The sequence below is a fragment of the Triticum aestivum genome, chromosome 3A, assembly GCF_018294505.1.
Source record: "Triticum aestivum cultivar Chinese Spring chromosome 3A, IWGSC CS RefSeq v2.1, whole genome shotgun sequence".
Lineage (NCBI taxonomy): Eukaryota > Viridiplantae > Streptophyta > Magnoliopsida > Poales > Poaceae > Triticum > Triticum aestivum.
In genome coordinates, this window is record NC_057800.1 from 662,125,677 (window position 1) to 662,138,028 (window position 12,352).

The 12,352-nt window shown below is 42.1% G+C and overlaps 1 protein-coding gene across 4 annotated transcripts; it reads left to right on the plus strand.

The window, feature by feature from the left end:
• The first annotated feature begins 877 nt into the window (after positions 1 to 877).
• Positions 878 to 10,736, plus strand: LOC123063045 (probable serine/threonine-protein kinase DDB_G0267514). Of its 4 annotated transcripts, XM_044486761.1 has the most exons (15): positions 878 to 1,505; positions 3,251 to 3,420; positions 3,520 to 3,680; positions 3,813 to 4,422; positions 5,218 to 5,258; positions 5,349 to 5,417; positions 5,772 to 5,872; positions 6,249 to 6,327; positions 6,818 to 6,916; positions 6,977 to 7,045; positions 7,149 to 7,198; positions 7,286 to 7,367; positions 7,770 to 7,864; positions 7,942 to 8,848; positions 10,285 to 10,736. In XM_044486761.1, the coding sequence occupies exons 1-14, from the start codon at positions 1,249 to 1,251 to the stop codon at positions 8,078 to 8,080; spliced, it is 2,022 nt and encodes a 673-aa protein (XP_044342696.1). In that variant the 5' UTR covers positions 878 to 1,248; the 3' UTR covers positions 8,081 to 8,848; positions 10,285 to 10,736. The 4 variants fall into 4 exon arrangements, with proteins under 4 accessions (XP_044342696.1, XP_044342695.1, XP_044342698.1 ...); XM_044486760.1 differs by having other exon boundaries at positions 3,251 to 3,680; XM_044486763.1 differs by lacking the exon at positions 10,285 to 10,736 and having other exon boundaries at positions 3,251 to 3,680; positions 6,984 to 7,045; positions 7,942 to 7,957.
• Positions 10,737 to 12,352: the final 1,616 nt, after the last annotated feature.

The window sequence follows — 12,352 nt, forward strand, 5'->3', positions numbered from 1 at the left end:
ACCATGGCGCTGCGGCGGCGGCGTGGCGCGGCGGCGACAGGTGCGGCGACCAAGAACAGAGCGAGAGCGAGAGCGAGAAGAGAGCGAGCGAGCAGAGTGGAGAAGGAGTAACAGTTGGCGCTTTTGACTGCTAGGACCGAACGGCGCCGTCTAACGCCGTCTGCCGGCTGTCGGGACGGCCTGGGGTACCACGTAGGCAAAAAACTGGCCCCAGTTGTCATAAACTCACTTAACTCAGCCCGATCCGCCGATCAGTGATTTTTGCAAAAAAATTACACTAGACGTGGTGCTTTCTGCAATGATTCTGTATCCTAGTGTTTTTCGTAAATATAGCCCTCAAAGTGGTTGTTCTATACAATTTACTCTTTTGAGGCGAGAGCAAAAAAATTAGTTATTTGATGGTCAGAGGATGGTGGTGTGGTACCCAGCCCACGGGATCAAATCTTGGATTTGACGTTTTGTTGTCTCAGTAATGCGAATATTATTTTAATGGAAGGCGATATTTTTATACTCCTTCCGTTCTTAAATATAAGTCTTTGTAGAGATTCTACTATGAACCACATACGGATGTATATAGATGTATTTGAAGTGTAAATTCATTCATTTTGTTCCGTATGTAGTCTATTTAGTGAAATCTCTACAAAGACTTATACTCATTCCGTTTCAAATTACTTGTCGTAGAAATGGATATATCTAAAACTAAAATACATCTAGATACATCTATACCTGCGACAAGTAATTTGAAACGGAACGACTATTTAGGAACGGAGGGAGTAATAGTGAGACACATGTGATCCCTTCCTTGATCTTCAAGCTTCACAACTTTGACCTGGTCTTTCGTAAGCGTTGTATTTGTGGTGGTGTGAGTGTACGCGCGTACATCTACATCCTAATTAGTGTTTTAAAAAAGAGATGAGTCCTGGCGCCGGCCGGAAGCTAGCTGATTTGAAGGACGCGTACAGAGAGAGAGAGAGAGAGAGAGAGAGAGAGGAGGAGAAAGCGCGCGAAAGCATGGCCGGGAATGGGAGGAAAACTTGGAACGGAAGAGGAGAATCTCAGCAAAGCGGAACAGTGAGGAGAGGTGTACAGCAGAGCTGCGCTTTGCCCACTGATTATGTCAGGCATGAGCAAAGCCGTTTGGCCAGATCTTCCCTTCCGATCGACATTTTTAATCGGCGACATGCCGACATCTCGGAGTAAAATGGCGGGCCATTGCCGTTCCATCCGTCAGTGGCATCGGCGCCCGCCATGGAGGCGGACGCGCTGCTGAAGAAGCTACGGGTGCTGGAGGAGGGGCACGCCGAGCTCAAGCGGGAGGTAGGCAGGCTCATGCCGGCGGACCGTCCCCGCGGCGCGCAGTCCGCGGCCCGGCGCCGCGCGCGGCTCTCGTCGTCGTGGCAGGTCGCCGCCCGCGGCAGGTTGCCCGACAGGCACTGCAACTGGATACTGCAGTCGCTGGGGCAGGCCGTGCACGTCATTGCCCCCGACGGGAGGTTCCTGTACTGGTGAGGTCCCCTTGCCTATCTTGTTTCGGCTGTGTGTGCTCATTGCTCACCAGGTGCTCGACGAAATGCTGGACTAGCGCTATTCATAGATTTCCTTTTGTCTTTTTAGATGGCGCGGCGATCGAAGTTCAGACATGGGGCTTTTGCTTAGTTGATTATGCAATCTTTGCTACCTAGTACGCCCTTTCCCCCTTTGGGTTGTATTGAACTGCCCTTGCATGAGTGCAGTCTCTAGCTTGTTCAAGTGATGACGCTACGGTGTTTTGTTGCGCTGACAGTGACTTTGGAAGTAAACCAATGGGATATTTTTTGGTTGCTTCTTGTGATCAACTCACCGTGCATACATAAACTTGGTTAGGTTAGTTCAAGCACTGAAGGGAGGTATCAGAAGAATGTTTTTCTCTGGCTGTTTCACCATGATATCATTCAAGAAATATTTTATGTTACACATGTTAGTAAGCAAACTTGATCCCCTGATTTTCCTTTAGCAAATGTAGAAGCATCGTATCTGCCTTAGAGGTCTACAATGTCTCAGTTACTTGGAATATTTTTTTTTTGAAGCAACGAGCCTCCTCGTCGATTTCCAATAAAGAAACCGCCATCACCAGTACTACAAAGATACAAAAAGTAAAAAAAAAGCAACAAGCCGCAGCCAAACAAAACTACAGAAACCAAACAAACCAGCTTCCCCCTCCCAGAACAGGAAAGGCTAGCAGTACTTGGAATAAAATGGTCAACAATCTTTCAATGCGGCATATTTCGTGAACATCTGTTTTGATGGTGGTTTTTATCAACCATTAATAGTCTCTGTACATAATATTTCTTATAGTTTTTTTATCTGATTTCAATTTGGAAAGCCTTAAACGATTGTTGGCGAAGTTATGCTGGTTTCTGGCAAGCTGTTTAATGTGAGATATGAGATTTAAGAAGGAACATCTAGTGAAAATGATCGCTCTTTTTTAATCTTGAGCCCTTGCTATTTTGTGAGTAGATTGCCACTGTGTCATTTTGCACCCGGTTTTGCAGAAGTTTCCGCTCTGTACCAGCTGGTTGAGTACAATAACTACGCACCAGGTCTCTTCAAACACGCATACAAAGAGTTCCAAAAATCTAAGGAAAATATATACAAGTGTATTATGGAATGACGTATATGCCTATAAAGTTTGCTAAAAGAACCATTTTTTGGTTAAAAATTGTGCACGTATCTTTAAATGGGATTGCTAAATCAGTCGATGCTATATTCGTGGGATCTTATGTGGAGATCCGTGCAAAAAATATTTTTATTTTTTCTTTCTTTTTATATGTTATATCACTTGACTTAGACTTGGTTAAATCTCAGTCGACTGAGATCTAGCCACACCCATCTTTAAAGGAGCATATACTCGTATTTCATGAAGGTCTCCAATATTGATATTTTTCAACCAAAAATTACAGATATATTTCGTTGCATAGTACAATCAAAATGAGAACTTCTGTATTCGTGTCTATAGTATTCCTGGTGCAAAGTGCAATATATCGAAGCCGCCTAGGGCAAAGTGAAAACTTTTGCAAAAGTGACAGAACTAGCAATTTACTTAGTACAAAGTGCATTTCACTTTTTTTTATTAAAATACATAGCATATCTGATGCATGTAATTAGTATAGATCCAATTCTTATGTAGTAGGCATTCCTACTCACAATTGACTCTGCTAGTTTCTGTGTATGCATGTTTTACCAAATTCTTCCTTTTTGTTCTGTAATCTAGGAGCCGGTATTCTGAGCATATGTTTGGCTATTCTGCATCAGAAGCAATTGGCCGGAATGCCGTTGAATTAATCGTTCATCCCGCTGACTATGATGCAGCACAAATTGTCATCCAGAAAATATTTACGGGGAAGTGTTGGAGAGGGAAGTTTCCTGTTAAGAACAAGTCAGGTGAGAGGTTTCTTATTTTAATCCATAACAGCCCTTTATACGATGATGATGGTAGCTTGGTGGGCCTCATTGGTCTCTCGCTTGATGTATGGACATTAGAGGAGATATTTAGTCCCTCAGGCTCAGCGAAATCCTACCCAAGTACCAGAAAGTCCCAATTTCATGCTAACAACCGGCCTAAAAGTGATTCACTAAACGAACGTTCTCTTCACTCACAGCAACCTGTTCGATCTACTACCACCTCCAAGATAGTAACTTTGGTAAGTTGCATTGCTGAATAACAGAAGATATGATAATGCTGTTTAATTTCAATGGAAACTTACTCTTTCTGGTATTTATTCTTCATTGATTTCTTAGTGTATTCTTTTCTCGGTGTTGGAATAACAACACAGGTTACCAGTGTGACAAGTAGAGTCCGTTCTCGGATAAGGACATGTCAGAATGGCGATAAACAATATGGTAGTGACTGTGAGGGCCAGTATTCTGCACTTGATCTCCAAGCCGAGTTGGCAATAAGTGAAGAAAACACCCCTAGTGGGGATGTAATGCATCGTGTCTTTGTTGACAAGTCGTGCAAAAGTAGTGATGATTCAGGAGAGGGAAAAGTAGGGTTTCACAAGATATTTAATGCAAAGGCTGAGGCATTATTGGCGAAGAAGGGCATATGCCCTTGGAAAGGACATGAAATTGATGGGGGTTCCGGAAAGAATAACATGAACTCAATACAGTTGCATGATAAGCAAGAGAATGACCAGAATCATCAGAGAGTTGCAGTTCTAGAGCCTTTCATAATTCCAGACTGCCAAAACAGCGAATACACTTTGGCTAGCAAATATGAGGTCTCAGGTTCCTGGTGGGATTTCAACATAAACAGCATGAGTAGCATGAACAGCACTGGGAGTACTAACAGCAGCAGTATTGAGACAGTAGATTATGAAGCAGACTGCTCAGATTATGAGATTCTCTGGGAAGACCTAGTAATCGGAGAACAAGTAGGTCAAGGTAGTTACTTTTCCCTTTGCAATTACTCCATCTGTAGGCACTCAGATCTCTTGTTAACATGTACTCCCTCCGTTCGGAATTACTTGTCTTGGATATGGATGTATCTAGAACTAAAATACATCTAGATACATCCATTTCTGCGACAAGTAATTCCGAACGGAGGGAGTACCTCAAACAATTTAGTACTAGGCATAGGCATAGCTTGTAATCGTAAGAACTACTTGAGCTGTTTGTTCTTTGTCAGTAATTCACACTATGCATGCATCTTAATAGCTCATAGGCATAGTCCAGATCAGTTATTTGTCAGTAAAATTCCTCGCTCTTCATGCTTCTTAATAAAAGCTTGTGTATTCTCCTCTTATCGTTGGCATAATCCAGATCAGTTATGTTTCTTCTAATCTTCATTAATCATAATAGTTCAGTTAATTTCATGATTTTACATTAGTCCCTGGTGGCATGAATGTCTATTCTGAGATCCTAAGTTGCAAGTGATACGCCTCCACAACAGTGATGACATTTTTGTTCATATGGTTATGCATTTACTCCCTCCGTTCCAAATTACTCGTCATAAAAATGGATGTATCTAGAACTAAAATACATCTACATACATCCATACCTGCGACAAGTAATTCGGAACGGAGGGAGTACTTGTTTACTCCTGAAAGTCCATGTAGATAATCACACAGGATTAACAATGATATCCCTATTGTTAGACTGTTGTATGCAATCTGGTATTGTCCTTTTTCTTGTAACAAACAGGCTAGTTTGTGCTATTTTGACGTTCGATGCATACAGGTTGTTGCGGAACAGTGTATCATGCTCTGTGGCATGGCTCGGTAAGTTGGTATATCGTTTCTGTTGCATGGTAATGAATGGATTTTTACATCTTAACCATAAATTTTCAGTATCTATCCATGTTCCTGTAGGACGTGGCAGCTAAAGTATTCTCCAAGCAGGAATATTCAGAAGAAATGATAAATACCTTCAGACAAGAGGTGGGCATCTATATCTACATATAATTGCTCTAGAATTTGGGTATAATGGCAATGAAACTACATGATATCTACTGTGTTATTGAGACAGACACTCCACTACAGAAACTAAATGCAAGATTGCGACTAAACTCTGACACTCCATGATGTTCATAGAACCTACTGTTACTAGTTTCGCTATCCTTTGTTAATATAACCATGTGGATAAATATGAAGAAAACATATGGTGTTGACAAATCTTCACTTTTGTTGATTTTGTGTGTGGGTCAATTAGCATTACATCGACAATTTTAAATCCTGTGATCCCTTTTCCATATTTTGTGGCCATGACTATATTTATATCCTTCAAATGTGTAGGTATCATTGATGAAGAAACTACGACATCCCAATATAATACTTTTCATGGGTGCAGTTCTGTCGCAGCAACGACTTTGTATTGTTACTGAATTTCTCCCACGGTATGTTGTATATCTTCCTACACGTGTTTCTCATAGATACTAGTAAGAACATTTCTAAGGACTGATGGGTAGCTCAACGGCTGGCACGCATGGTTCTGTAAGCAACCACCCGTCTTTTATACTTCCCTCTTGTTCACAAAGTTGGGAGTGCTAATGCCCCCGGTTGTTTTCGGTTGATACTAAAAGCACTTCTGACATACCATGCATTGATTTTATTCTAGGTGGAGTTGTTTTTCTTTTCCATAGGTTTTGAACTATTCTTGCTATTGGAAATATAGTTTTGGCATTCTTTGGTAGCTGTGTAGAATTTATAATCTCACAAGAGCTCATTTTGTTTTACTTATTCTGTATAACACTTCCAAGCCCCATAATGCAGCGGGAGTTTGTTCCGGTTGCTCCGAACTAACATTGGCAAGATGGATCCAAGACGGAGAGTTAACATGGCTATAGACATTGTGAGTGTATTTTCTTTTAACAGCTGGTTAAGGAATCAGGAAATGTCCAGCCAAATATACTACATGGAACTTTTTGAGAAATGAACATGTTGTAACAGAAGAACTGGATAAACATTCTTCATTTGAAGATCTCAAGAGATGTTTTGAATAGATACAGAATTATTTTTTGCAATTGCCTAAAAGCGAAGTTAAACTGCATGTAGGCTAAGCCATATTTGTAGCTTAAGTATATGGAAGAATGATACGGAAAATAGGTGATATCATGTACCTGCCATCTAATATACTGTATCTTGTGCTATATCACACATTATGTTACTATTATAACTGAAGATTATATCAGCAAAATTCAATCATGATTCATGTGATCATGATATGCAATATTGTTACCATAACCCTCTTAACCCATTGAGATAGAAGTTACTTGATATTTCTTTGTCGAGTACAGATTCTTCCATGTGGATTCTTAGAACAAGAATTAATATTGTTGCAGGCAAGGGGCATGAACTATCTTCACAATTCCATTCCCACTGTTGTGCACCGTGATTTGAAATCGCCAAACCTGCTGGTTGATAAGAATTGGACTGTAAAGGTTAGCATGAAACTTTGGTCTGCATACTTTATGTTGTCTCATCTCACTTGTTTCTATTAGGTTGCAGACTTTGGTCTTTCACGTCTGAAACTCGAAACATTTCTGACAACAAAAACTGGAAAAGGAACAGTAAGTATCAGTGAACTTAACTTTTGACATGGATTCTCCAGACTGACAAAATTGTCATAAACTTTAAACTAGTACTACCTGATAACTTCGTTTCCACGTCCAGCCGCAGTGGATGGCTCCAGAGGTGCTACGGAGTGAACCTTCAAATGAAAAGTAAGCTCAGCTTTGGAAATTCTTGAACAACCTATGTTTTTGTTATCTACGGATTATTAACCATTTCTTCCTTTTTATTAAGTTTAGGTCTGATGTATTCAGTTATGGAGTAGTCCTGTGGGAGCTTGTTACTCAGAAGATTCCCTGGGATACTCACAATACAATGCAGGTACATTTTTTCTATGCATATTGGTTAGCTGTTAATTTGATTTCTTTTATCAACATTTGGTGGCAAGTTGGCAACCAAATTGCACACCGTAATGTACACTGTAATCTACTTAGATACAGCGTCATAGTAACAAACTTTAATGTTTCTTTGCTTCGTATAATTCATCCAGTCTCCTTTCAGTGTGGTTCATGCTAGATACGTAGATGATTTTTCTGTTGATCCCTTTTTGTGGCGTCTTAGAGCCAAAAAGAATTCTTGAAAAATGCTAGCTTACTGGTGAATGGTGGATCTTTTCCAAGAAGCGAAATCACACAATCATTGCAGTTTAAGAGAACTTGGTTTCTTTTTAGCTTCGTTTTATTTTGACATAATAATACAAGCTTTGCGGCCCCTATGTTGCAGGTCATCGGAGCCGTAGGTTTCATGGATCACAGACTGGAAATTCCAAGGGATGTGGATCCTCAGTGGGCATCGATGATCCAGAGTTGTTGGGACAGGTACATACCAGACTTCATGCCAGTACTAAATAACCTATTCCCGATCCCATGAAATGATTATCCTTTTTTGTGAGCAGTGACCCACAACGCCGCCCTTCGTTCCAAGAACTCCTTGAGAGGCTCCGGGAGCTGCAAAAGCAGTACAACGTTCAGGCGCAGACACAGCGGAAAGAAGCTGGGAAAGTTGCTGGAAGTATGAGCGTCAAAGATAGCTAGCTTCATGTCTTTAAAGTGATGGATTATGCATATGCAGCCCTGGGGTTGATTTATCCGCTCGAGCTCAGAAGGGTCCCAGGATGTTTTCCATGTTGCTTCCAAGAGGAACGGCCAGAGAGTTGGTGCATGGCTTCTTAAATTGCAACCTTGAAGCTTTGGAACAGGGTTTGTCTTACGGAAGGAGGGTAGAGGACGCTGGCGACATGACATAGACTTCTCGTCGTTTCAGGGCTAGCCTGAATTTTCAGAACCTGGGATAGGTGTTCAGATACGATTGGCCCAACAGCTCAATCATTATACATGTGGAATGTGTGTTACCGTATTTTATTGATGCATGGTTTAATTTTAAGCGAAATTTGTATTTTCCAAACGTTCTGATTTTGTTATTAGATCCGAATGAAGTGGGTCCCGTCCAATTTGGATGGTACGCACAGGGTTCCCCGTGCGATAAGTCAAACCACGATGGCCCCGCGCGTTCATAGCCGGTTACGTAATGTGTGTATGGCAAGTGGGCCCGTGCCGGTTTCTTCTCCAATCGTCGCGGCCTCTCGCACACGATCCCCTCTCCTCTTCTCCCCCAACTGCGCGCGTTGATTCTGCAATGGCTCCCACTTCGCCCCACTCCGCCACTCCTTCGTTTCTGGCTCCCCCATCTCTTCCCCCTTAGGTGAATCGAGGCGGAATCGCGGGCAACTCTGCTTCTTCCACGGCGAATCGAGGCAGGGGCCGCGGTTGCTTCTGTGGCAGTCGGCGACCCAATTCCTGCCGGTGAGATTCCTACCCCACTTGCTGTGTGCGGCGTGGGGTAAACGCGGGGTTCCGCAGAGGATTTTTGGAGAGCGCATACTATTTTTTTGGAAAGTGCAGCGAGCATTTTGTTCAAGGGTGTTAGGTTGCTTGAGATTGACGGGCAGAAAGAGTTTGATGTGTTGTGGGTTCGTTCTATTTTTGTCTGACACTGGGGTGGTGTTGTAGTTTAGGCGTAGATGGTGCGAACCCGCAATAGCTTAATCCAGATTAGTCGTCGGTGGGTGGTGGATAGGGTCTGATTTCCCCCGCGGTTTAAGCTCGATTTGGTCGGGTAGGGTGGGTGCTTGTTGGTTCCTGACTTGTTTTTTGGTTCAATCCAACGGTGTACTTAGATTTTTGTTGTGTGTGAGTGCATGGATTTCTCGTTTGGCACTTGGATTTCCACAATCTGAGGAAGTTTGTTTTGAGATTCTGGATTAGTTAGTTCCTACTGGGTGGTGAATTTTTGTATGTGGAACTGAATTCTATACCCAATCCCCTCCTTGACGTGTTTTGATTGCAGATGTGTCATGAGGTATTGGGCAAGGTTCTAGTCTAATACTTAATTATTGCAACAAAAATCTGTGCATAATGCTTATCTACCAGGGTCTGTTGCTTGAAATTACCACTGGATTTGTTAGTGGTTACCATGAAATTGTGTGCTAGATCTAGCATAATGCTTTATTTTTTTTACCATGTCCCTTTGCTTGTCATTACCACTGTATTTTTGTTAGTGGTTACCTTGAAATCCCACGCTAGTTCACTTGCTTCAGATATAACATAATGCTTGATATTTACCATGGCTTATTGCTTGAAATTACCACTGTATTGGTTAGTGGTTACCATCAAATTCCTCTCTTATTTTAAATTTTTCTTTTCAATTATGATTGGCTTATTGCTTGTTAATTTTTCTTGTTTAATGTTAGAAGTTTAATGGAAGCTCCATTTGAATTTAAAGAGACATTCATGATTTGTTTTGTACATGTATTTAGTTACTGTGACATTTTTCGCTATGACAATATGCATTTAGACTAAAAAAATGCATTTATTGTCGGTCCATGAATATCCATTTCTCTGTTTGTTGTTTGTGTGCCCATTATTGTTATCATGGTCTTCTTCTTTCCACGGGTATTATATTGGCATGCACTTTTGTTGCTTTTCTGTAACATGTGTATTATGTGGGAATTACCTTGTTGTCTGAATGTTAAGTACCAGTGGTATTAGTAACAAGATTCAATGTCAATTAAGAAAGTTATCCTGGCTGATAAGTTCAAATTACCAGTCACTTGCATACAAGTTACCACAATTATTTTTACCAGGTTATGGCTTGACGTGTCTTTTAATTCAGCTCCTTAAGCTGGTGCCATTTTGTTCATTGTTATTCCTTAAATATTTTGTTTCTTTTTACATGGCAGGGTGTGCTCTTTATTTGCTCTTAATGATGGGGAGTTCAGAAGTTACCTATGAAGATATTTTCCGGAGTGGACATCCCCGCCGCCAGCATCGTTGGAGTACGCCATGGACCAATAGGGCGTGTCACCAACGTTCAATACAAGACAAAATCGAACGGACGCATATCCTTCTATGAGTCCGGCTGGCAGGAGTTCTTGACGGGAAAGAGAGAATTAAGGCTAGACACCCTTGTGATAAGCACCATAAGGAAGAGCAGCCGCAACGACTTTCAGATGATGGTTGCCGTCGACCATGTTTAGAAATATGGTTTAAGTCATGAATATATCAACAGCTGAAGTGTTAGTTAATTAGTATGTTAATATGGATGTGATCGATACATTGATATTTGTTTCTTGAGTCGAACAAATTTGAAGTGTTACTTAATTATTTAGTCATTTGTTTCCAAAATGATTCAGTCTGGTTCAGTTACATTGAGAATCATATGACTATGGCTTTTAGAGTAATGTGTGTCAACCCGTAATGTCAACAATTGGTATATTGTAGCCTATCTCTCCAGTGGCGGGTGCTATGGGAGAACCGCTATTGCCGGTGGCGGGCGGACGCCCGCCACTGATGCGGTTATAGCAGTGGCGAGAGATCGGTGGCGGGCGGCCTTGGGAGCCTGGCCTGCCACCACTGGCCTTTTCCCACCCGCCACTGCTAGGCATTCCTGTAGTAGTGCCTCGGTCATTGCTGGCAACAACGACGTCTGCGGACACCGTTCTCCTTCTCGGAGGCGTTGCTTGTCGTCCTTCCTCCCTAGTCCATCTGACATCCTCACCCTTGCTACGTCCACCCGTCCTCGGCGTCTTCTTCGGTGGTGCTCAACTGTTATCTATATTGAGGTTCCTCTAGGGGCTTCATGTCGCTGGCAATGTACCTCGATATACCCTTGACGTCATGCTAGTTGACTGGCGGAGATATTCTTTAGCCAAGATACATTGGGTGTGTTTGTTGGTTGGCCGCAATGCTCTCTCAGGTTGATTGGTGTGGCTCCAACAAATGACGTGGTTGACCTTGTCAGGCTGACGACGACGACGTCTGCGGACGCCTGTCTCCTCCTTGGAGGCGTCGTTTATTGGTCCCTCAGCCATCAAACTGATGGTCTCTTATTTCTATTTGTAGAGGAATATGATGCAACTCTCAATGTATTGATGGGTGCATATGCACAAGTATATATAGTACATAGGGCAAGTGATATCCTCAACTATACAAAAGGAGGAGACTTGGAGTACAAGAATACATGTGCTAAATACATATCTCAACACCCCCCGCAGTCGAAGCGACACCGTTGCTGACACAGAGACTGGACCAGAACTCCTCGAAGAACGTCGTAGGCAAGCCTTTGGTCATGATATCGGCATATTGTTGGGAGGTGGGAACGTGTAGAACATGAACATGGCCAAGAGCCACCTGATCCCGAACAAAATGGATATCAAGTTCAATGTGCTTGGTGCGACGATGATGAACCGGGTTGGCGGAGAGGTAGACGGCGGAGACGTTGTCGTAGTAGACGACTTTCGCCTTATCAACATGACACAAGAGCTTGTGAAGAAGCTGACGAAGCCAGGAGCCTCAGCAACAACATTAGCCAAAGCGCGGTACTCAGCCTCGGCGCTAGACCGCGAGACAGTGGGCTGCCGCTTGGACGACCATGATGAAGGAAATATGCCCTAGAGGCAATAATAAAATTGTTATTTATATTTCCTTATATCATGATAAATGTTTATTATTCATGCTAGAATTGTATTAACCGGAAACTTAGTACATGTGTGAATATATAGACAAACAAAGTGCCACTAGTATGCCTCTACTTGACTAACTCGTTGAATCAATGATGGTTATGTTTCCTAACCATAGACATGAGTTGTCATTTGATTAACGGGATCACATCATTAGAGAATGATGTGATTGACTTGACCCATTCCGTTAGCTTAGCACTTGATCGTTTAGTTTGTTGCTATTGCTTTCTTCATGACTTATACATGTTCCTATAACTATGAGATTATGTAACTCCCGTTTACCGGAGGA

Excerpts from the sequence above, each read along its gene's own strand:
- LOC123063045 (XM_044486760.1), top strand. The coding sequence starts at position 1,249 with ATGGAGGCGGACGCGCTGCTGAAGAAGCTACGGGTGCTGGAGGAGGGG. Across the intron at positions 5,259-5,348 it reads ATGCTCTGTGGCATGGCTCG|GACGTGGCAGCTAAAGTATT; the intron begins GTAAGTTGGTAT and ends ATGTTCCTGTAG. Across the intron at positions 5,418-5,771 it reads TAAATACCTTCAGACAAGAG|GTATCATTGATGAAGAAACT; the intron begins GTGGGCATCTAT and ends TCAAATGTGTAG.